Source organism: Ictalurus furcatus, chromosome 3 (genome assembly GCF_023375685.1).
Source record: "Ictalurus furcatus strain D&B chromosome 3, Billie_1.0, whole genome shotgun sequence".
Lineage (NCBI taxonomy): Eukaryota > Metazoa > Chordata > Actinopteri > Siluriformes > Ictaluridae > Ictalurus > Ictalurus furcatus.
Window position 1 is genome coordinate 5,005,460 of NC_071257.1, and position 24,428 is coordinate 5,029,887.

At 37.7% G+C, this 24,428-nt stretch overlaps 2 protein-coding genes and 2 pseudogenes across 2 annotated transcripts; all 4 read right to left on the reverse strand.

Annotated features, from left to right (window-relative positions):
* Positions 1–221: 221 nt before the first annotated feature.
* LOC128605246 (glycine N-acyltransferase-like protein 3) lies at positions 222–5,535 on the reverse strand (annotated as a pseudogene).
* A 206-nt stretch (positions 5,536–5,741) lies between these two features.
* Positions 5,742–15,296, reverse strand: LOC128605241 (glycine N-acyltransferase-like; annotated as a pseudogene).
* Positions 15,297–16,748: 1,452 nt separating this feature from the next.
* On the reverse strand, positions 16,749–18,056 carry LOC128605043 (glycine N-acyltransferase-like protein 3). The gene is made up of 3 exons (XM_053620154.1): positions 18,045–18,056; positions 17,549–17,637; positions 16,749–16,983 (listed from the first exon to the last, which is right to left on the reverse strand). The coding sequence occupies exons 1-3, from the start codon at positions 18,054–18,056 to the stop codon at positions 16,749–16,751; spliced, it is 336 nt and encodes a 111-aa protein (XP_053476129.1).
* Positions 18,057–19,052: 996 nt separating this feature from the next.
* Positions 19,053–22,750, reverse strand: LOC128605247 (glycine N-acyltransferase-like protein 3). The gene is made up of 5 exons (XM_053620493.1): positions 22,676–22,750; positions 22,240–22,350; positions 21,988–22,096; positions 21,752–21,875; positions 19,053–20,181 (listed from the first exon to the last, which is right to left on the reverse strand). Exons 1-5 carry the CDS (start codon positions 22,748–22,750, stop codon positions 19,785–19,787), a joined length of 816 nt encoding a protein of 271 aa, XP_053476468.1. The 3' UTR covers positions 19,053–19,784.
* Between the last annotated feature and the right edge of the window lie 1,678 nt (positions 22,751–24,428).

Genomic DNA, 24,428 nt, shown 5'->3' on the forward strand with positions numbered 1-24,428 from the left:
TTTAGCAGAAGAGCTAGAGATCTCAGTATACCCGTCTACCTGTTGAAGCGAGACGCATCGTGATTACGTCATAACAACGAGACTATCTGACTGCAGACTCGAGTCGGACAAATAAATAGAAACATTCTCAGACTTTCTTGTGATTAATTTGCTACTGTTTTGTGCACGCTCTCATGTTTATTTGAATTCAAATGTCTTTTAAATAATATAATTGTTTATTAATTAAGGTTGAGAGGGGCACTTTTAAATAATTTAGAAAAAGGACAGGGGCTCGTGTGTAAAAATGTTTATTTACACCAGGGAATGACAACAAAAGGTTGGAGAAATGATGGTTCTTCGGCTGTACTGTTTACTACTGAACCCAAGAGCTGACAAAGGGTATATGTGATCTCATCAAAAGGTGTCAGTCAGGAGAGGGGTACAAAATAATTTCCAAGAGGCAGTTTCTTCCCACCAATTTCTGCCCACATATGCCACCGCCACTAGGTGATGTTTATCCTTTGGGTTATCTCAAGAACGAGTGGTTGAATGTTTGTAGGATTAACAGTGGATATAAAAAGTCTACACACCCATGTTAAAATGACAGGTTTTTACACTGTAAACTAAAGTAACACAAGATAAGTCACGTCTGAAATTTTTCCACCATTAAAATGATATAGCAACCAACAAAATTCACGTAAAAATACAAGTAGAAACATTTTAGGGAAACATGTGCAAACACTTTTATAATGGGGCATTGTGACTGTGCTCCGAATTAATCAAACACTTTCAAACTCATGTTCAAAAGTAATTATCATACATCTGTCATCAATGTGTAAATGATGTACGGGATCTCATCAAAAGGTGTCGATCAGGAGAGGGGTACAAACGAATGTAGAGCTAGCATTATGTGGAATTTACCAAATAATGTTTACTATAAATTTAATTTGCTAATCCAATAGCAAAACAATAACATTTTTTATGTATAATCTAAAAGGCTGGGTTTAGTGTTGAATTTATTTAAATGAGATATCATTCGACTTTTGGTATGGGGTTTCCACAGTATGCATATACACGTGTTTAGATTACAGACAACATTAACAACTAGCAACATAATAAACATTGAGTTGTTTTCTTATGGTTTTATTTGCTTTTCATAATGCAAGAATAATGATATGATAAAGGAGGAGTGGACAGCCAACCAATCATGGGGTATGTGTGGATAAGATAAGGAATGTGTGCTGAACACCCCCTTCAATCGTGCAATCTTGACAGGAATGTTCCTTGTCCCAAATTACTTATGGAGTCGGAGACAGTTGATTGAAGTAAAACCAAGCATTCCTATAAGACAGATCCTCAGTGAAGCCTAAACTTTTTAAGAGCCTGTAGGACAACTGGTTCTCCTCCTCAATGAAGCAGTACACTGGATAGAATGCAGTTTCTTTGCCAATATGGTGGCCAGGGCTTTGGAGTAGCCTTTCCGTCTGTGCTCTGGGAGTGTGTAACCCATTCCCATCGCACAGTTAGAATAGGTCAATATCCATGACACCGGCTGACCCTCTGAGTCAAGTACACAACATAAAGGGTAATTTAAGAACATGCTCCTGACCATGGGCTCAGTGAATTCACCCTTGCCAAACTTCCATGTGCTATTGATCAGAGCAAATGAGACTCCTTGACTGATGAGACTTGAATAGATAACCTGTAGAGGTTGAAGGAGAGTTTGGGTTTACTTTATGTTTAACTAACTACTACTATATATAAACCACTGCACTGCTGACTTCTCAACTCTAATTGATCAGAAAGTGGTGATTAAATGTATATAATATCAGGCTCAGACAGTAGTGCAGGCTGTATAGCAAATCACAGCGTTATCTTAATGTGCTGGTTCCAATAGGTTATCATTTATAGAGTTATAGCAAATTACAGGGGGCTTATATGGCATACAGTCCACATAATATAAGACTAATAATAAAGGAAAAAACAACAACAATAAAAACATAAAATTGTTGATATGGTGGAACTTTCTGTAAGGAAACATTTATTTAACATTTAAGGAAGGAGTCTCCAGTGTCAGTCCGTGTTAGAGACCACAATATTAAAGGTTATTATAAACAGATAAAAGGTATGGCATTTTGTTCTTTGATAAATAAACATTTTAATCGTTGGCAACTTTCTGTGGTATAAGAGGAATAAAGCACTGTGGGATGTACTGTTAGTTACCAAGTTCGGGTGGTGGCTGGATGATTATTTTCCTAAAACAGTTTATGTTTTTTATTATTATTATTCCTAACATAATGTGTTATAAAAGAAAAACTCCTTGTTGATCCTATGTGATGTTTCTGAAATCCATAGTCACTAGTTCCATATTTACAATGATTGTTAACACTTATATTTTATCTTGTTCCTCTCAGGATCAAAATATTCTGACTAATCAGTAATGGGGAAAAAGAAAGTACACCCTACTTCAATTCAAACAAATAACCTGAAAAAAAAAGAGAAAACAACAGATTTCATCAATCTGGGAAGGGTTATAAGGCCATCTCCAAACAAGGAGGGTGTACTTTCTTTTTCCCATGTACATGTGGCCCAAATAAAACAACCTACACAAGGGAGAATGCTTTTGGTAGCTGTATGATGATTCAATACTGTAGCTTTAAAAAGGGTGTGTTGAAGCAGGTTGAACATTCCAAAGAGCTCTTAGAAATGGTTCAAAGGAGCAGCTGATAATACCAACTGTATAATTTATTTATAGTGTGAAATTCTTTGCAGTGTTTTTACTCTGAATGGATTTTTTTTTTAATTCAGTTACAGTGAGAGTAAATCACTTACCTGTCAGCTGGAATGTTGGATGGATCCTCCAGGCACATTAAGTGGCTGGTACATATTTTGTTCATTGGTACACCATTGTTCAATGCTACAGCCTTTAACATTTCCTCATGCTGCAGGTCAATACCTATATGTTATAGATATGTAGATATAACACAGGTATGTTATAGGTTGCAGTGTTAAGGTGTTCCTGGTTGCCAGTGTTTATACTGCTGTAATAAGAAGTTCGAAATTAATACTTAGACTGATGAACTGCTTCCAGTCTAGAACGTCTGTCCTGGTTAGTATGTTCCTGAGACATGATTCGTCCTTAGTAAAAACGATCACATCTCTATAAAAGTCTGGTTTCTGTATATGAGAGAAACAGGTCAACTATTAAAACTGAGATATATTGTTACATTTTTCCAACACTTTGTCTGTTATTCCTAACATGGATTATTATACTTTAAGCCCCAATCATTTCCATTTTGAAGTCATCTTGTGCAAAATACTGTCATGGATTTCCCCTGCTCCAGCACTCACTTGACAGCATGCACTTCTATTGTTTCTGTTTTTCTATTGTTTCAACATATTGTGTATGTTTATTGATTCTTGATTCGCCTAGTTTGTGTTGTTTGTAGATCGCTTGAACCTCGCCTGTTCTTTGACTACGTTCTTGCTTATTATTTTGGATTTGTCTGCCTGCCTCTCTTAATAAAGCTCTCAACTGCACTTGCATCCTGCATTACCCTTGCATTTGTAACAAATACCTGCTGCCATTTTGGTTTAACAAGTAGCACACTGAAATCTGGCCACTGGTCCACCAGCACATCTGTGGGCTCAACTTCTGCTCGATTAATAATAGCAACATACCCATACACCTGAAGACATAAAAAGTCATTTTATTTTTGTATTAAAAATGTTGCATTGAACATCATGTACAGTTATGCATTTTTAAAGTTGATCAGCTTTAAGTAAATATATCTATGCCTGTTTTCTTTATTTTCCTTCCTTTTAAACTGCAAGCCTTTCCCCAAACACACCTTTGTCTGACACAAAGACTGGTGAACCTGTAATAACAGTCTCTATAATCTAATGATAAAACACATTTTGCAATATAATAAATGCTTAAAAACATATTAATACCAAAGATCAGAAAAAATATTCTACATAGACAATTATAATGCTGTGCAGTTTACAGACCTCTTGTGACTTGGGAAAGTAATGTCTGAGTGCTACCAAAGCCTTCTTCAGCTTCTGCTTGCTCAATGCCTTCATGATTCTGGAAAGCCCCTGCTACTCACAGTCACATATACAAATTTATGCAAAGCAAATTACATCAGAACATGTTTTAAAAGAGCCACAGGGAAGGGTGGCTACACTGTAAAAACAAACAAACTAAAAAGTCAGGAAAACAATGCATTGCAATAGTCCAAGCAGGAAGTAATGGAAGCAAAAATGATCAGCTTTAAATCCTCTAAAGCAGCAACATGCTTGAAAGTTTCAACCTTGAGAGAGCAGTGAAGCAGAAACTTTTAGCTATATGCGATTTAGTGTGGGTTTACTTTTAAAAGTGTTCACAATAGGCAAGGCTTCAAAATGGAGATTAACACAAATGGCAGTAAAGCAACAAACTCCCTTTATTTTGAGTCAAAGCCAAAAGCATATGACAAAACAAAGCCTTCTTATGTGCACATTTTCTTGGTGTTATAGCTCCTGGATAAACCAGGCAAAAACAGGGAACATGGACAAATGTCAATTTCAATTTACACTGTCCTATATCAGGGATGGTTAATGGTCTAACCACTGCAGTCAACACCTTGGACCTGGCTGGCCCAGAGCTATTTTTAGAGTATATATTTTTTTCCTGTTCCCTCTTTCCCCTTTATCTGTCCTTTTCCCAATGCATTTATAATAACAGTATAAAAACAACCCCACACATTTCACTCCTTAATGAGTTCCCAAAACACTGATTTTCACTAACAAACATACCCTGCATTTATAATGCATTAACTGTGTGGTTTACAAACCTGTTGTGACTGGGGAAAGTAATGTCTGAGCACTTCCTCAGCTTTCTTCATCTCTTCCTTATTCAGCACCTTCATGGCTTTATAAAAATAATTTTTTTTAAAGTACTGGAGAATCTGGACACAACACACACGGACACGGAGCTCAGGATCAAATCGGGTACCCTGGAGCTGTGAGGCAATGACACTACCTGCAGAGATAGTATGGAATTTGAATAAGAAAACTGTCAGGAGAATTTTCATCAAATGTTATGATCAGGTGTAAACATACTCAACCTTAAGGGCCACTGTTCTTACATTCATAATATAGGTACACATTATACACGTTTTTCATGTATATTTATAATAATCATTTTAATAGACTTATGTAAAACAATGTGAAGCGCTCAATGGCTTATGTACTAGTTGTCATGTATCAGGAAACTCTGGACTCCAGTTCCCATCAGCCACTGCACTGCACTACATGTCACATGACCACCTGCACCTGATTCACATTTCTGTTAATGAGCACTCTTGTATATATAGCCATTGTCTGCACTGATTCTCTGTCTTTCGTTGTGATAGACTACCATGTTCCCTGTTTCGTTTCATGCCACAGTATTTTGCCTAGTTGTCTTAGTGTCTGTGTTTTGCTGTTTGTTTATATAATAAATGTTATATATCTGCGATTGCTTCCGAACCCATCCTTGATTCGTGACACTAGTATCTGCTTATATTCAAGATTGTAAAATATAAAGCATGAAAAGATCTCAATTATAGATTTAGTTGTTCTTTTTAACTTAAAATTGAAATACACCTACAGTAAGTCAGTAATGAGGCAGAGAGAGGATAGAACAAAGCTGCATTGCAGAAACCATACAGATGTTCCAGCCAGGGCTAGGTGCACCAGGAAAACATGCAATTATGAACAGATTTGACTTCAGCATATTGTTTTTCATATCATTTTATTTGTTATATGTTTTACAAATATTTTTAACAACTACTCAGATTAGCATGGTCCCTTCAAAATAGTTTTAAGTTGTGATACCAGGTAAAGCTAATGGAGTGGTGAGGGAAGCATTTGTATAAAACTGAATAAAATGTAAATAAACTAACATGATTAATTAAACTTAATCCAAGCAGCCCTGTAAGACGGATCCGTAGTGAAACCTAAACTGGTAAAGAGCCTGTAGGACAACTGGTTCTCCTCCTCAATGAAGCAGTACACTGGATAGCCCTCTGAATGCAGTTTCTTTGCCAATATGGTGACCAGGGCTTTGGCGTAGCCTTTCCGTCTGTGCTCCGGCATTGTGTACAGCATTCCTATCGCACAGGAAGCATAGCTCAATATCCATGACACCGGCCGACCCTCTGAGTCCAGCACACAACACGAAGGGAAATTCATGATCATGTCTCTGATGTACCGTTCACTGAATTCACCCATGCCAAACTTCCATGTGCTATTGACCAGAGCAACGTGAGACTCGTTAAGTGAGGACACTTGTACGGGAAACCTGTGGTAGATCAAGAGGTGGGTTTACCTTGATATTTGGTAACATTTGTACTATTTACTAGGTTCCGTTTCTTTTGAAATAGAAATACATCAGTAAAAAATATATATATTTTTAAATCTCTTCAGTATATATTCTGTTATTCGCAAGATAAAGAGGATGTAGGAAAAGAATAAGTACAAAATAAAATTAAAAACGGTAAATCAGTTACCTTTCAGTTGTAAGGTTAGATGGATTTTGCAGTTTCATCATGTAGCAGACATGATCTTTGCTCATTGGCACGCTTCTGCTTGCAGCTTCAAACTTTAGCATCTCCTCGTGGCACAGATCAACACCTGAACAGATGTTTTATAAGTTTCAGAGTTAAATTAACTTATTCAACTGGAGGAGAGCATGTTCTCCCCGTGCTGTGGGGGTTTCCTCCGGGTACTCTGGTTTCCTCCCCCAGTCCAAAGACATGCATGGTAGGCTGATTGGCGTGTCTAAAGTGTCCGTAGTGTATGAATGGGTGTGTGAGTGTGTATGTGATCGTGCCCTGTGATGGATTGGCACCCTGTCCAGGGTGTACCCTGCCTTGTGCCCGATGCTTCCTGGGATAGGCTCCAGGTTCCCCGTGACCCTGAAGAAGGAGTAAGCGGTTGAAGATGGATGGATGGATGGATGAACTGGAGGAGAATGTACATCATGGGAGGGAGAACAACATCTCTTTGTTTTGTGAGACACTGATTATTAGGAGGCTCTTAAAATGCCATAAAGAGAGGTCTGAGAAATGAATACTTAGACAGAGGTACTGCTTCCAGTCAATAATGTCCGTCCCGACCAGTATTTTCCTGAGACTTGTTTCATCCTTAGTAAAAACGCACATGTCCTTGAAAAGGTCAGCTTTCTGTATGTGAGAGAAACAGGTCAATATGCTAAACTTATAAATATGATATATTTCCTTATATGATAAACTATGCTACACCGTAGCTACTTTTTGTTGATATTTTATACTAAAGTTATCTCATGCAATACCTCCTGCCGTTGTGGTCTGATGAGTAGCACATTAAAATCTGGCCACTGGTCCACCAGCACATCTATGGGATCAGCTTCTACTCGATTAATCATAAAAACATATCCATAGACCTAGACACATAAACCATTCCTCTTATAATGTATTCAATATAAAATATCTATAAAAGACCTATATATGTATTTAATTTATGCTTGAAATTATATATTAGATCATAACTCTAACATTGACCTCTGCTAACTGAAATGATTCATTAACCCTTATGTTCTGTTTTGGTATAAATAAACCATTCTACATTACATTTACATTTATGGCATTTGGCAGACACCCTTATCCAGAGCGACTTGCATTTATCTCATTTATACAACTGAGCAATTGAGGGTTAAGGGCCTTGCCCAAGGGCCCAACAGTGGTAGCTTGGCAGTGCTGAGGCCTGAACTCCTGACTTTCTGATGAGTAACCCAGAGCCTTTAACCACTGAGACACCACTGCTCCCAATTCTAAATTTCTACTAAAGCTGAAACATGATTGTTAGTGTTAGCTGGGGTAAAGCCTCACAATCCTGACCTGTTCTAGCTGTTGTTCAGTTTTCTCTTATGGACATGAACAACACCAGCATATATTTCACTATACTGTGACTATTTTTTGCTTCCAGATTGGACGTGCTTCATTCAAACCACTTTTCTCTTGATGTGTCAGTAAACACTCAATATAAATATCGGAGTGATTTACACACAAAGACGTCAGAAAGGCTTCAGAATAGTAGAATCAGTTTTACTTTGTATCGGATGGACAAATAAATCAGTTTTTGGCATTCAGTCTTTTCGCTTCTTTAGGTTCAAAGTCAGTGTGTAACATGACTGTCAGAACAAAATCGTGTTGAACAATCTTTTACATATTTTATTTTTCTTATAGGTACAGTTAGTGACCTATGAACACTGTGCTTCCTGTATCCAAATGCTTCCTGTATTCCAGTTAATGCATTTATAGTGCATTAACTGTGTGGTTTACAGACCTGTTGTGACTGGGGAAAGAAATGTCTGAGTGCTTCCTCAGCTTTCTTCAGCTCTCCTTTATTCAGCACCTTCATGGCTTCATAAAAATAAAATAAAAAAACATGCTTTGACATGTCAGAAATGCAGGCTATTTTTGGCACAGCTTATTTAAGATCATTAGGCTTTTTCCAAGTCCTGCCCACTTTTTGTTTTTTCAAAATAAACAGACACCATTAGACACCTCCGACAAAAAGAACCTCTGGTCTAGCAGTGCCTCTCATCGCCATGACATGATGGAAGAGAGAGTGTGTCTGGAAATAACATCAGCTGTGTCCTCACCATAACACATAACATAATCTGCGTAACTGTGCTTCCTTGACATTTTATATAGATTGACAAATTTATTTTAAAATAAATAAATAAATAAATAAATAAATGAGGCACAACAAAACCAATAAAACAGAAAAACAAATATAAATATATAAAGAAATGAAAACAAGACTTAAAATAACACTTATCAATACATTATGCTTTGTGCCCTGCGATGGACTGGCACCCTGTCCAAGGTGTACCACGCCCTGTGCCCGATGTTCCCTGGGATAAGCTCCAGGTTCCCCCGCGACCCTGAAGAAGGAGTAAGCGGTAGAAGATGGATGGATGGATGAATACATTATGCTTATGATCACGTGACCATAGCTTACTCCAAAGTGTAATTTCTCCCAAAACGAATTATTTCAAAAATAAAATACCACTGAATGAATACTGTTAGTAATTAACGCATTTAATAATCTAGTGTAACAGCAAACACTCGCCACATATGTGTGTGGCATTAGGAGCTACTTTATAAGTCAAAGTACATACACACACACAGACACACACAGACACACACACACACGTCCTCTCTGTCTATTTGGCGTTGTGTCTTTACTGACTATATAACATACATACAATATAACAAGGTGACTTGCATGTCTGTAAATGTAATGAACTTGAGTAGCTAGTACTTACATTCCCTCTCAGTCAATTTGAAAACAACCGGCGATAAACATATAAAATGCTGCTAATATTACAAAAATCTTAGCAGAAGAGCTAGTGGTTTCAGCATACCTGTCTACCTGTTGAAGTGAGTGTAACTGGTTGGTGTCTGCGTTGTGTGTTTTCTTTTAACCAATTAAATAGGCAGACGGCAACTGGGTCGACTCTTCATTTACTCTCTGACAAAGAGATAACACAGTCTCATACAGTGTGTGCTTTCGCCCTCAACATATCTGTAAAATAAATTTCAGGTTCACTGCAATTAACACGTGCTTCAAGTTCACGGATGACGCATAAAACTAATCATAACCTTAATTAAAATGAAAACATGAAAATAATAAATCATACATGGGAAGTAATAAATAGATTTAGAAAAAGAATGCTTGTTTAAAAGTGATTTTTAAGGCAAAGATGAAATTGGATTTATCAGAGCTTATTAAAATCCTACCTCTCCCATGCAACCACATTGCGGAAAGGGAAGAGGAGGTGCAAAGACAACAAGTTAACCTTCACACGCTGCAGTCAGAAAATTAAAGGGGAAGATGCACACATACAGACAGTCACTTCAGGTATACATTTTTTGTGTAATTCTATATATTAAATGTATGGAATACTTTCCATACCCGTAACACGTGATTGAACAAAAAGACTATCTGACTGCAGAGTCGGACAAATAAATAAAAAAATGCAGCCCATGTTGCTCCAGTATCTGTGGTAGTCTAATAATAAACCAAAATTTTTCGGTAATAAAAACGTGAACATGTTTATTTACACCAGGGAATGACAACAAAAGGTTGTAGAAATGATGGTTCTTCAGCTGTGCTGTTTACTACTGAACCCAAGAGCTGACAAAGTGTGTATGGGATCTCATCAAAAGGTGGCAATCAGGAGAGGGGTACAAAATAATTTCCAAGAGGCAGTTTCTTCCCACCAATTTCTGCCCACATATGCCACCGCCACTAGGTGGTGTTTATCCTTTGGGTTATCTCAAGAACGAGTGGTTGAATGTTTGTAGGATTAACAGTGGATATAAAAAGTCTACACACCCATGTTAAAATGACAGGTTTTTGCACTGTAAACTAAAATAATGCAAGATAAGTCACGTCAGATATTTCTTCCACCATTAACATGATATAGCAACCAACAAAATTCAAGTAAAAATACAAGTAGAAATGTTTTAGGGAAACATTTGCAAACACTTTTATAATGGGGCATTGTGACTGTGCTCCGAATTAATCAAACACTTTCAAACTCATGTTCAAAAGTAACTATCATACATCTGTCATCAATGTGACTCTGATTTTCTTGACATATTCTTGGTTTTATCTGACTGCTGAAATCGTGAGCTGACAAAGTATGTACGGGATCTCATCAAAAGGTGTCGATCAGGAGAGGGGTACAAACGAATTTCCCAGACATGGCTGTAACATGGAACACCGTGAAGGCCATCAACAAGAAGTAGAGAAAATGTAACATTACCAAGAACAAGATGTCCCTCCAAAATTGACAAAAGGACAAGAAATAAATGTATAAGGGAGGCTGCCAAGGGACCTACAGCAACATTAAAAGAGCTGCAGGAATATGTAGCAAGTACTGGTCACTCCCTGCATGTGTCAACAAGCTCTCATGTTCTTCACGTCTTGGCCGTGGGGTAGGGAAGCTAGACGAAAGTCCTTTCTCACAAAAAACAAAGAAACATCCAAGCCCACCTAAATCACACCAAACCATGTGGTAAATTTAGAAAATAACTGTAAAATATAAGTTTGGTGCAAAACCAAGATTATAATCACCTAACAAATACCACACCCACAGTGAAACATGGTGGTGGCAGCATGCAATCTGGCTGCTTCTCTTCAGCTGAGACAGGGACTGTGTGGGACTGGGAAACCCACATTTATAGAGGTTAACCTTTATTTTATACACCAACGTCAGAAAAGACAATTTTTACCAACTAAAACCAACTAGTCATTTCAGACTTCAGCGAATAACATAAAGTTTAAGTAAGTGAATTGTTACTTACTTCCTCCAGAGTGTAACATTAGCTAAGATTCAACACCATAAATACAGTGAGAGCTGATCAGCAGCATTCCATAATGTTATGATAGCTACAGTTTTAGCTAGACAGCAGGCTGCAAGTTTTCAAAAATATTGGAAGCCTAAAAAGTCATTTACAGAGATCTTGTTGTACTTTGTGTGCTTGTCTGGTGGTCATAGGCCACCGGAATTCGTAAAATTATATTTTAAAAAGTGTTTGGAACTTAGAAGAGCTTCTAAACAGACATTCATGCTGCATCAATATCATCATCTGACCCATGTGAAATGTGAGCTTAAAATAATCTCAAAATAAAATGAACCTAATAATAAAGAAAAGAAAAGGAAAGCGACCACCAAGAAGACGTTTTTGCTCCAACACCCAGCTTCACTACCATGAGAAACAGGGATGTGTCCATCTTTTTTAGAGCTATCATTATGTGGAATTTACCAAATAATGTTTACTATAAATTTAATTTGCTAATCCAATAGAAAAACAATAACATTTTTTATGTATAATCTAAAAGGCTGGGTTTAGTGTTGAATTTATTTAAATGAGATATCATTCAACTTTTGGTATGGGGTTTCCACAGTATGCATATACACGTGTTTAGTTTACAGACAACATTAACAACTAACAACATAATAAACATTGAGTTGTTTTCTCATGGTTTTATTTGCTTTACATAATGCAAGGACAGTGATATGATAAAGGAGGAGTGGACAGCCAACCAGTCATGGGGTACGTGTGGACAAGATAATGAATGTGTGCTGAACACCCCCTTCAATCGTGCAATCATGACAGGAATGTTCCTTGTCCCAAACTACTTATGGAGTCAGAGACAATTGATTGAAGTAAAACCAAGAATTCCTATAAGACAGATCCACAATGAAGCCTAAACTTTTTAAGAGGCTGTAAGACAACTGGTTCTCCTCCTCAATGAAGCAGTACACTGGATAGCCCTCTGAATGCAGTTTCTTTGCCAATATGGTGACCAGGGCTTTGCCGTAGCCTTTCCGTCTAGGCTCTGGAAGTGTGTACATCATTCCCATCGCACAGTTAGAATAGGTCAATATCCATGACAATAAGAAGTTCGAAATTAATACTTAGACTGATGAACTGCTTCCAGTCTAGGACGTCTGTCCTGGTTAGTATGTTCCTGAGACATGATTCGTCCTTAGTAAAAATGCTCACATCATTAAAAAAGTCTGGTTTCTGTATATGAGAGAAACAGGTCAACTATTAAAACTGAGTTATTCCTGTTATTCCTAACACGGATTATTATACTTTAAGCCCCAATCATTTCCATATTGAAGTCATCTTGTGCAAAATACTGTCATGGATTTCCCCTGCTCCAGCACTCACTTGACAGCATGCACTTCTATTGTTTCTGTTTTTCTATTGTTTCAACATATTGTGTATGTTTATTGATTCTTGATTCGCCTAGTTTGTGTTGTTTGTAGATCACTTGAACCTCGCCTGTTCTTTGACTACATTCTTGCTTATTATTTTGGATTTATCTGCCTGCCTCTCTTAATAAAGCTCTCTGCACTTGCATCCTGCATTACCCTTGCATTTGTAACAAATACCTGCTGCCATTTTGGTTTAACAAGTAGCACATTGAAATCTGGCAACCGGTCCACCAGCACATCTCTGTGGTCAACTTCTGCTAGATTAATAATAGAAACACATCCATACACCTGAAGACATAAAAAGTACAACATCTTACTTTAGCTATTTACGTCTTTTTTCTATTAAATGTTGCATTTGAACATCTTGTAAATTTATGCCTTTTTAAAAATTTAAATCAGTTTTAAGTAAATAAATCTATACCTGTTTTCTGTAGGCTATTTTCCTTCCTTTCTAAACTGCAACCCTTTCCCCCTGGGACGTGCAGAAGGGGGGGTTCTGGGGCTTCGAGCCCTTACCCTTTTTCTAAATTATTTAAAAGTGCCCTTCTCAACATTAATTAATAAACAATTATATTATGTAAAAAGCATTTCAATATAATATATTAATATATATACATATATTAGTTATACTATATACATATACTAACTTTCCACTAATATGGTAAATGTAGTCCTGTAGCCTAAGTGATATGGAAAAATTGTGATATAAGATCATTAAAATCTCAATTTATCTTTTTTAAATGAAATTCAGAAGGAAAAAATCACAAGCTGTGAGACTAAAAAGACAGTTCAGGAAGCAGTGCTGCAGTTTTATGGAAATCAGAGTGCTGCTGCAAAATGTAAATTTAATTGTGAAATTAATAGTTTTACTGACTTTACAATAAGTGACATACAGTGGGTGTGTCACTACAGTTGTGGATGGTAATATATGTAGTAATAGATAAATAGATGTAGTTTGGTTTTTTTTTCATTTCATAATGTTTAAATTTTCTTTTAAAGATTCCTTGGATTCATCTCTCCACTAAAAGTTGCGGTGTTGTTTTAATTATTTCTATGAATGTAAAAATAAAATATTGTTAGGTTATATTAGTAGTGTCATTATCACATTCATTCTTGTGACCACACACAGTCTGTTTCAATGTCTACCAGGGTGATAAGAATATGCAGTTAAATTAAAGTTTACAGACCTCTTGTGACTGGGGAAAGTAATGTCTGAGTGTTTCCAAAGCCTTCTTCAGCTCCTGCTTCCTCAACACCTTCATGATTCTGCAAAGCCCCTGCTGCTCACAGTCACATATACAATGCCATTGTGACGTGTTTTGTGACACTCCTAATGTCAAACATAGCAAATTACATCAGAACATACTCTAACAGAGCCACAGTTGAGGAATAATAAAGGACATTAGACACTGGATGTTTATTAACTTCCTTTCACTTAATTCTGAGAAGAAAGAAGTACTTTTACTAGGACCACATGTAGCTACAAGTAAGCTCTCTGATTACACAGTGACTCTGAATGGCCTACCTATTTCACCATGTGCCGCAGTAAAAGACCTTGGTGTGATGATTGACTCCAGTCTTTCATTTGATACTCATGTAGACAGTATTACTATGATAGCCTTATTTCATGTCAGAAATATTGTTAAGATAAGAACTATAATGTCACTACATGATGCAGAAATATTACTTCATGCTTTCATCACCTCTAGGTTGGATTATTGTAATGCCTTACTGTCTGGATGTTCCAGTAGTAGCATAAACAAGCTTCAGTTAGTCAAGAATGCAACTGCAAGAGTCCTTACTAGAACCACAAAGTATGACCACATCACATCTATCTTATCCACAATGTATTGGCTCCCAGTAAAATTTCACATTGATTATAAAATACTACTATTGACCTATACAGCACTGAACGGTGTTGCTCCACAGTAGCTAAGTGAACTTTTGGCCTTCTATGATCCGCCACGTCTACTTCGATCAAAAGGTGCAGGCTATTTGTTGGTACCTCGAATAGTGAAGGCTAGAGCAAGGGGAAGAGCGTTCTCTTACAAAGCCCCACAGTTATGGAACAGCCTTCCAATTAGTGTTTGGGACTCAGACACAGTATCTGTGTTTAAGTCTAGGCTGAAAATATATTTGTTTACTCAAGCTTTCCATGAATAGACTTTCTTTTACGTAAAGTACACAGTCTCATTCATCAGGAGATAGTAAGCATACCTAATAATCGTTCCCTCTTTTTTACCTACCTCTCCCTCTCTCCTTCTGTCAAGCCACACCTGATTTTATGGAGATGCCAGTGATCCTGACCCTTTCTGCTCTCCGGACCTGCCCGATCCATCCTGATGCCCTACTTCTGGATGGAGCCCTCATCAACTGGAGGCTACAGCCTGGAGATTGCTGAGGATGGTACCGCTTGGACTGCAATTACCACATGCAGTTTTGCACTCAGGTCTCCTGAACAGTGAAGCAGAACGTTTTAACTATATGTGATTTAGTGTGGATTTACTATTAAAAGTGTTCACAATAAGCAAGGCTTCAAAACAGCGAATAACACAAATGGCAGTAAAGTAACAAACTCCCTGTGAACATTTTCTTGGTGTGAACACTCCTGGATAAACCAGGAAAAAACAGGGAACATGGACAAATGTCAATTTCAATTTACACTGTCCCATATCAGGGATGGCTAGCGGCCTAACCACTGCAGTCAACACCTTGGACCTGGCTGGCCCAGACCTATGCAGAACAAAAAAGACAAGAAGAGGGGGAAATGGCTTTGCACTGGACTGACTCACTCCATACAGTTAAATAAATGTCTGAGTTCTAGTTAAGGAGTCCCAAAAGCCAATATAGATATAAATAAAACTGAACTTTAGATTTAATATTTGACTTTTAGATTATCCAACAAATGTTTTCCAATGAGCAATTGTTTACACCACTTGCCATAGAATATATATATATATATATATATATATATATATATATATATATATATATATATATATATATATATATAACATTACGTCATAGTTTGCGGCACTATAAGAATTTAATCGTATTTTTCCTGTTCCCTCTTTCCATTTTATCTGTCCTTTTCCTAATGCATCTATAATGACAGTTTAAAAAAACCCCACACATTTCACTCCTTAATGAGTTCCCAAAACTGATTTTCCCTAACAAACATACCCTGCATTTATAGTGCATTAACTGTGTTCTTTACAACCCTGTTGTGACTGGGGAAAGTAATGTCTGAGCACTTCTTCAGCTTTCTTCAGCTCCTCCTTATTCAGCACCTCCATGGCTTTATAAAAATATATTTTTTAAAAGTATTGGAGAATCCAGAGATACCCACACGGACACGGGGAGAACATGTCAAACTCCAAACTGACAATAACCTGAACTCAGGATCAAATCGGGTACCCTGGAGCTGTGAGGCAACGACACTACCTGCAGAGATAGTATGGCATTTGAATAAGAAAACTGTCAGGAGAATTTTCATCAAATGTTATGATCAGGTGTAAACATACTCAACCTTAAGGGCCACTGTTCTTACATTCGTAATATTGGTACCCATTATACACATTTTTCATCTATATTTATAATAAACATTTTGATAGATTTATTATGTAAAACAATGTGAAGTGGCTTATGTACTAGTATGTACTTATATTCAAGATTGTAAAATATAAAGCATGAAAAGATCTCATAATTCTAGAGTTTTTTAACTTCTAAAAATTGAAATAAATCTACAGTAAGTCAGTAATGAGGCAGAGAGAGGATAGAACAAAGCTGTATTGCAGAAACCATACAGACATTCCAGCCAGGGCTAGGTGCACCAGGAAAACATGCAATTATGAACAGATTTGACTTCAGCATATTGTTTTTCATGTCATTTTATTTGTTATATGTTTTACAAATACTTTAACAACTACTCAGATTAGCATGGTCCCTTCAAAATAATTCAACGTTGTGATACCAGGTAAAGCTTATGCCTGTAGGACAACTGGTTCTCCTCCTCAATGAAGCAGTACACTGGGTAGCCCTCTGAACGCAGTTTCTTTGCCATTGTGGTGACCAGGTCTTTGGCGTAGCCTTTCCGTCTGTGCTCCGGCATTGTGTACAGCATTCCCATCGCACAGGAAGCATAGGTCAATATCCATGACACCGGCCGACCCTCTGAGTCCAGCACACAACACCTGAAAGTGACCTTTCAGTTGTAAGATTAGATGGATTTTGCAGTTTCATCATGTAGCACACATGATCTTTGCTCATTGGCATGCTTCTGCTGGCTGCTACAAACTTTAGCATCCACTCGTGGCACAGATCAACACCTGAACAGATGTTTTATAGGTTTCAGAGTTAAATTAACTTATTCAACTGGAGGAATCTAAAGGAGAATGTCTAAATTCTTGACAAATTGAACGTAGGAGAATAACTTCTTTGTTCTGTGCGACACTGATTATTAGGAGGCTCTTAAAATGGCATAAAGAGAGGTCTGAGAAATTAATACTTAGATAGAGGTACTGCTTCCAGTCAGGAATGTCCGTTCCGACCAGTATGTTCCTGAGAGTTGTTTCATCCTTAGTAAAAATGCTTATGACTTTAAAAAGGTCTGATTTCTGTATGTGAGAGAAACAGGTCAACGAAAAACTAAAGGTTAGTTACACTTTGTTCGTTCTTTCAGTGCAGCATATTATACATTAAGCCAAAATCAGTTACATATTGAAGTCATCTTCTACCTGCTGCCGTTTTGGTCAGATGAGTAGCACACTGAAATTCAACCACTGGTCCACCAGAACATCTATGGGGTCAGCGTCTATTCTATTAATTACACAAACATATCCATCTATCTGAAGACAAAAAACAAGAACAAAATAAATATACAGAGTTTTTCAATTTCCTGACTCTGTTTCCATTCGTGTGCATCAAAGGTGGTTTGGTCATGCTTAGGTCAAGGTGCTCTGGATCTCCTGTTCCCCCACTGCTACAGAGGTTCTGCTACGGTCCAAGATCAACGTGATTGTGTGATTATGGCCTCTGGCAAAGCTGTGTATCTACGGTGTACAATTTTGTCACCAGAAAAAAAGGTGAAAGCAGGTCAAAGTATCCCCACTCCCTCAAAAAGTACGGCAAAGTCCAAAGTAACAGGTAGAGCGAGGGATTCCTGAGGAATCAAACGAAGACTTTGAAAATAAACGTAAATGCTGCTTTTGTGTTTTAATCAGCTTTCATTTTTAAATTCATAACTTGAATTTACCTCTTGGTCCATTTCAGCAAATCAAATTGTGAAGGCTTAGCTCTAGGCGTTGCTTTGGTCTTCAACACCACCTGTCGATAAGGCGGACTAGCAGCAGGTAGAGATTTTGCATCGGTACTCTTCTTCTTTTCCCACAATTCCTGGATTTGCAATCTGGAATATCCAACCGAATTTGAACTACTGGATTTGTGGAAGCAAAACGAAATGGACCAAAATCTGCCTATCAAATATTATTGGTGGTATTTTTAAACAAACTGAATATTTTGGAAAGTAACAGTCATGTAATGGATGCTTGAGGTGGATGCAATCGCAGTTAAGAGTGTTCATGGAGTGCTTATAATCCAGAGGGTATGGCAAAAACAACAACAACTACTACAGGCAGCAGTCAGACGAGCGGCTAGAGCGGCTAGAGCGGCTAGAGCGGCTTAGATCAAGGTCAAGGTCAAAAGCAACTGAACATATTATTTTTACTAAAGACACAATGCGTGAGCAGTCACTTTTAAAGAGTGGTGTGAGTGCGCGCGTGATTGGAAACAGGTGTGTGTGATTAGTCCTCAGGAGAAGGTGACGTGTCTGTGTGTAATTTTGGGAGTTGTAGTCGTCGGCCATGTTTGTAGTTTGCGGTGCGTTCTGGGAAATGGAGTCGCTAGTTTGTCGTGACGTGACATGAACTTTGGAAGGTGAATACTGATTTTTGAATTTTTAATAATGACAGTGTGAAATGTTTCCAATTGAAATATTCACAGCTTAAATATACCATGTTGAATTGCAGCTCCCAAAAATGCAAGCACTGTAAATACAATGCATTAAAATGCAATTCAACATGCTTTTTTGTTTCAAAGACGTATCATTATTTTACATCCATAGATGAAACCCTTAAAAGTTCTATGTAGAACCCTACAACAGTGTTTCCCTATCAGATAGGGTGCCAAGCAGAACCTAATGGGGAAGCTAAGAACCCTTAATAATTATACAATATAGCCCTTTTTTTTCTAAGAGTGTAGAAGACTCTTATTTACATCGGCACAAGGGGGCGCCAACAAACCAATTTGACCAAACAAACATTTCTGAGCTAATAATACCTTATGTCTTATTATCTCAGAATGTTTGTTTGGTCAAATTGGTTTGTTGGTGCCCCCTAGTTACCGTTAAATGTGGCTCGGTACTGTTAATCGGATTCGGTAGGGCTGTGCCCCAAAGGTGGCTGCCTATGACGCCTAATGGATTGACCGGCCCTGGTTATAGATATGTAGATTTAATACAGATATGTTAGCGGGTTGAAAGTGTTTGTACTGCTGTAACAAGAAGTTCGAAATTAATATTTAAACTGATGAACTGCTTCCAGTCTAGAACGTCTGTCCTGGTTAGTATGTTCCTGAGACATGATTTGTCCTTAGTAAAAATGCTCACATCATTAAAAAAAAAAAGTCTGGTTTCTGTAAATGAGAGAAACAGGTCAACTTTTAAAACGGAGATATAATGTTACATTTTTTCAACAATTTGTCTGTTAGTTTACAGAGAACATTAACAACTGACAACATAATAAACACTGAGTTGTTTTCTCATGGTTTTATTTGCTTTACATAATGCAAGAACAATGATATGATAAAGGAGGACGGGACGGCCAACCAATCATGGGGTACGTGTGGATAAGATAGTGAATGTGTGCTGAGCACACCCTTCAGTCATGCAATCATAACAGGAATGTTCCTTGTCCCAAACCTCTTATGGAGTCATAGACTACTGATTGACGTAAAACCAAGAATTCATATAAGACAGATCCTCAGTGAAGCCTAAACCTTTAAAGAGCCTGTAGGACAACTGGTTCTCCTCCTCAACGAAGCAGTACACTGGATAGCCCTCTGAATGCAGTTTCTTTGCCAATATGGTGATCAGGGCTTTGGCGTAGCCTTTCCGTCTGTGCTTTGCGAGTGTGTACAGAACTCCCATCGCACAGTTAGAATAGGTCAATAGCCATGACACCGGCCGACCCTCTGAGTCAAGTACACAACATGAAGGGTAATTCAAGATCATGCACCTGACCAGGGGCTCAGTGAATTCACCCATGCCGAACTTCCATGTGCTGTTGATCAGAGCAACATGAGACTCCTTGACTGATGAGACTCGAATAGATAACCTGTAGAGGTTGAAGGAGAGTTTGGGTTTACTTTATATTTGATTAACTACTGCTATATATAAACCACTGCACTGCTGACTTCTCAACTCTAATTGGTTAGAAGATGGTGATTTAGTTTATATGACATCAGGCTCAGACAGTAGTGCTGGCTGTACGGCAAATCACAGCGTTATCTTAATGTGCTGCTTCCAATAGGATATCATTTATAGAGTTATAGCAAATTACAGGGGGCTTATATGGCAGACAGTCCACATAACATAAGACTAATAATAAAGAAAAAACAACATAAGAAAAACATGAAATTGTCGATATGGTGGAATTTTCTGTAAGCAGACAATAATTTAACATTTAAGGAAGGAGTCTCCAGTGTCAGTCAGTGTTAGAGTCCACAATATTAAAGGTTATTATAAACAGATAAAAGGTATGACATTTTGTTCTTTGATAAATAAACATTTTAATCGTTGGCAACTTTCTGTGGTATAAGAGGAATAAAGCACTGCGGGATATACTGTTAGTAGAAAACCAAGTTTGGGTGGTGGCTGGATGATTATTTTCCTAAAACATCCGGTTATGTTTTTTTTATTATAACATACTGTGTTATAAAACAAAAACTCCTTGTTGACCCTATGTGATGTTTCTGAAATCCATAGTCACTAGTCCATACAGTGACTAATTATTGTTAACACACATTTTATCTTGTTCCTCTCAGTGTCACAGCTCAGTCGGATCAGAACTCAAATTCCCAAGATGCAACACTCACTTCTCAAGCACGCATGCGCTCACCATCCCCGGAGTTCTGAGCAGACACACCTGCCATCAATCACACACACACACACGCACACTCGCCGCTAGTACTTAGGGATGTCATTCACCCAGAATCTATGCGAAATATACGTTCAGTCAACTCGTTTCTCTGCGTTACCAAGCCGTTCTAGTTAGTTTGTCTTCTCGTGATCCTCGACACTTGTTTCCGGTTTCGATTACGCTCTCTGCCTGACCCCGTTTGTGTTGTTCGTCCGATCGCTTGACCTTTGCCTGTCTTACGGCTACGTTTCTTGTATTTCCCGATACGACGCTCTACACCTGCCGCCCGCTCCTGCTTCCGTGCCGATTCGAGGTTCGTGACACTCAGGATCAAATTATTCTGAGTAAACAGTAATGGGGAAAAAGAAAGTACACCCTACTTCAATTCAAACAAATAACCTGAAAAAAAGAGAAAACAACAGATTTCATCAATCTGGGAAGGGTTATAAGGCCATCTCCAAACAAGGAGGGTGTACTTTCTTTTTCCCATGTACGTGTGGCCCAAATAAAACAACCTACACAAGGGAATTGAAAGGGAGAATGCTTTTGGTAGCTGTATGATGATTCATCACTGTAGCTTTAAAAAGGGTGTGTTGAAGCAGGTTGAACATTCCAAAGAGCTCTTAGAAATGGTTCAAAGGAGCAGCTGATAATACCAACTGTATAATTTATTTAGTGTGAAATTCTTTGCAGTGTTTTTACTCTGAATGGATTTTTTTTTTTTTTTTTTTTTTAAATTCAGTTACAGTGAAAGTAAATCACTTACCTGTCAGTTGGAAGGTTGGATGGATCCTCCAGGCACATTAAGTGGCTGGTACATATTTTGTTAATTGGTACACCATTGTTCAATGCTACAGCCTTTAACATTTCCTCTTGCTGCAGGTCAATACCTATATGTTATAGATATGTAGATGTAACACAGATATGTTATAGGTTGCAGTGTTAAGGTGTTCCTGGTTGCCAGTGTTTATACTGCTGTAATAAGAAGTTCGAAATTAATACTTAGACTGATGAACTGCTTCCAGTCTAGAACGTCTGTCCTGGTTAGTATGTTCCTGAGACATGATTCGTCCTTAGTAAAAACGATCACATCATTAAAAAAGTCTGGTTCCTGTATGTGAGAGAAACAGGTCAACTATTAAAACTGAGATATATTGTTACATTTTTCCAGCACTTTGTCTGTTATTCCTAACACGGATTATTATACTTTAAGCCCCGATCATTTCCATATTGCAGTCATCTTGTGCAAAATACCTGCTGCGGTTTTGGTTTAACAAGTAGCACACTGAAATCTGGCCACCGGTCCACCAGCACATCTCTGGGGTCAATTTCTGCTCGATTAATTATAGCAACACACCCATACACCTGAAGACATAAAGAGTCATTTTTTTTCTATTAAAAATGTTGCATTTGAACATCTTGTACATTGATGCAATTTTTTTTTAATTAATCAGTTTTAAGTAAATAAATCTATGCCTGTTTTCTTTATTTTCCTTCCTTTTAAACTGCAAGCCTTTCCCCAAACACGCCTTTCTCTGACACAAAGACTGGTGATCCTGTAATAACAGTCTCTATAGTCGAATGATAAAACACATTTGGCACCATAATAAATACTTAAAAACATATTAATACCAAAGATCAGCGAAGAATATTCTACATAGACAATTATAATGCTGTGTGGTTTACAGACCTCTTGTGACTGGGGAAAGTAATGTCTGAGCGCTACCAAAGCCTTCTTCAGCTCCTGCTTGCTCAACGCCTTCATGATTCTGCAAAGCCCCTGCTGCTCACAGTCACATATACAATGCTGTTTAATATATATCAAGTCAAACGTGTTTTGTGACACTCCTGAAGATCAAACATAGTCAGCAAATAATGAGTGATGAGACCAAGGTGGAGAAGTTTGGCCATCATGCACAGCGCCATGTTTGGTGAAAACCAAACACATCATATCACCAAGAACAGCTTGTACCAAATGTCAAGCATGGTGGTGGAGGGGTGATGATTTGAGCTTGTTTTGCAGCCACAGGACCTGGGAATCTTGCAGGACAGGACAATGATCCCCCACACACCAGCAACTCGACATCTGAATGTCTGAAGAAGAAAAAAATCAATGTGGTTGAGGTCTGGACTTTGACTTGGCCATTCCAGCACATTGAGATGCTGTGGTGGGATCTTAAGAGAGCTGGGCATAATTGAATGCCCTCAATCATCAGTGAATGAAGCAATGTTGTAAAGAAGAGTGGGCCAGAACTTCTCCAAAACTCCTACAGAAAATATTTACTTCAAGTTATTGTTGCTAAAAGATGTTCTAAATGTTATTGAATTATAGGGTGTACTTTTTCCCCATCTGGTCTCTGAATGTTGGTGTACTTTTAAGAAAAAATGACTACATATTGAAATCTGTTGTGTTGGTTCTTTTTTGTTTTTGTCACTTTAGGTTATTTGTTTGTTTATAGAAGTTAGTGAGGACCACACAATTGTTATTTAGGCTCTGATAACTAAAAACATAGACTTGAAGGAGGGTGTACTTTCTTTTTTCCATGACTGTATAAATGTGCATTGATTCAACACAAAAATATAAGGTAATTTAACTATAAAAGGCAATTTAATCAGCTAAATAAATATAAATGTTTTGAAGAAGCCAATTCAACATAATTTAGTTCTTTTAATATTTATCCTATTTTTATCGTTATTTTTGATTATGAACATCCAATCTAATGTACTTATGTCACTTAAACATTATTTCAATAGCTTATGTGTATACGGGGAATGGAAAATTCATACTCGGGTGGTTCTCCTGGTGTGGAAGAGGTTCGGCCAGGCTGCCGTAGATCTCTTCGCATTGCGCGAAAACGTGCAATGTCCTCTGTTCTTTTCCCTGGGTGTGGATACGCTGACCCATGTATGACCAGACGTATTATTGTAGTTTCTATCACAACCTTTATGGAGAACCACTAGGGACATCCCTAAAAATAAAATAAAAACCTGTGGCCACGGGTTGGTAACGGGTGGAGAAGAGATCTGTGTGGCCACAATTTAGTAATCAGTGGGAACAAGATCTTTAAGTCATGCGCATTACTTGTCTTAATTAAACAAAGTTATGACAAATTAACATTCACTTATATGGAAAAATGTCATGTTCAGTAATTAATAATGAATTGTATATGCAAACATTTCTAATCTCTAAATTTTTACTAAAAGACCTCCAAGCGTGTTGTATTTTCCATAAAATCATGTATATATGCACACACCAGCTGGGGGAACAACACAATGATCACGTTGTATCAAAGGGCTCCAGGAATACCAGGAATCAGAGATATTATCAAATCCAAATGGCTAGGCAAAAGCAGAAAGGCAAGGCAAGGTCATACACAGAATATCAATCCAATAAACACGGCTCAGTAATGTAAGGCTTCGCAATGACTGAAAGGTCTGTCTGC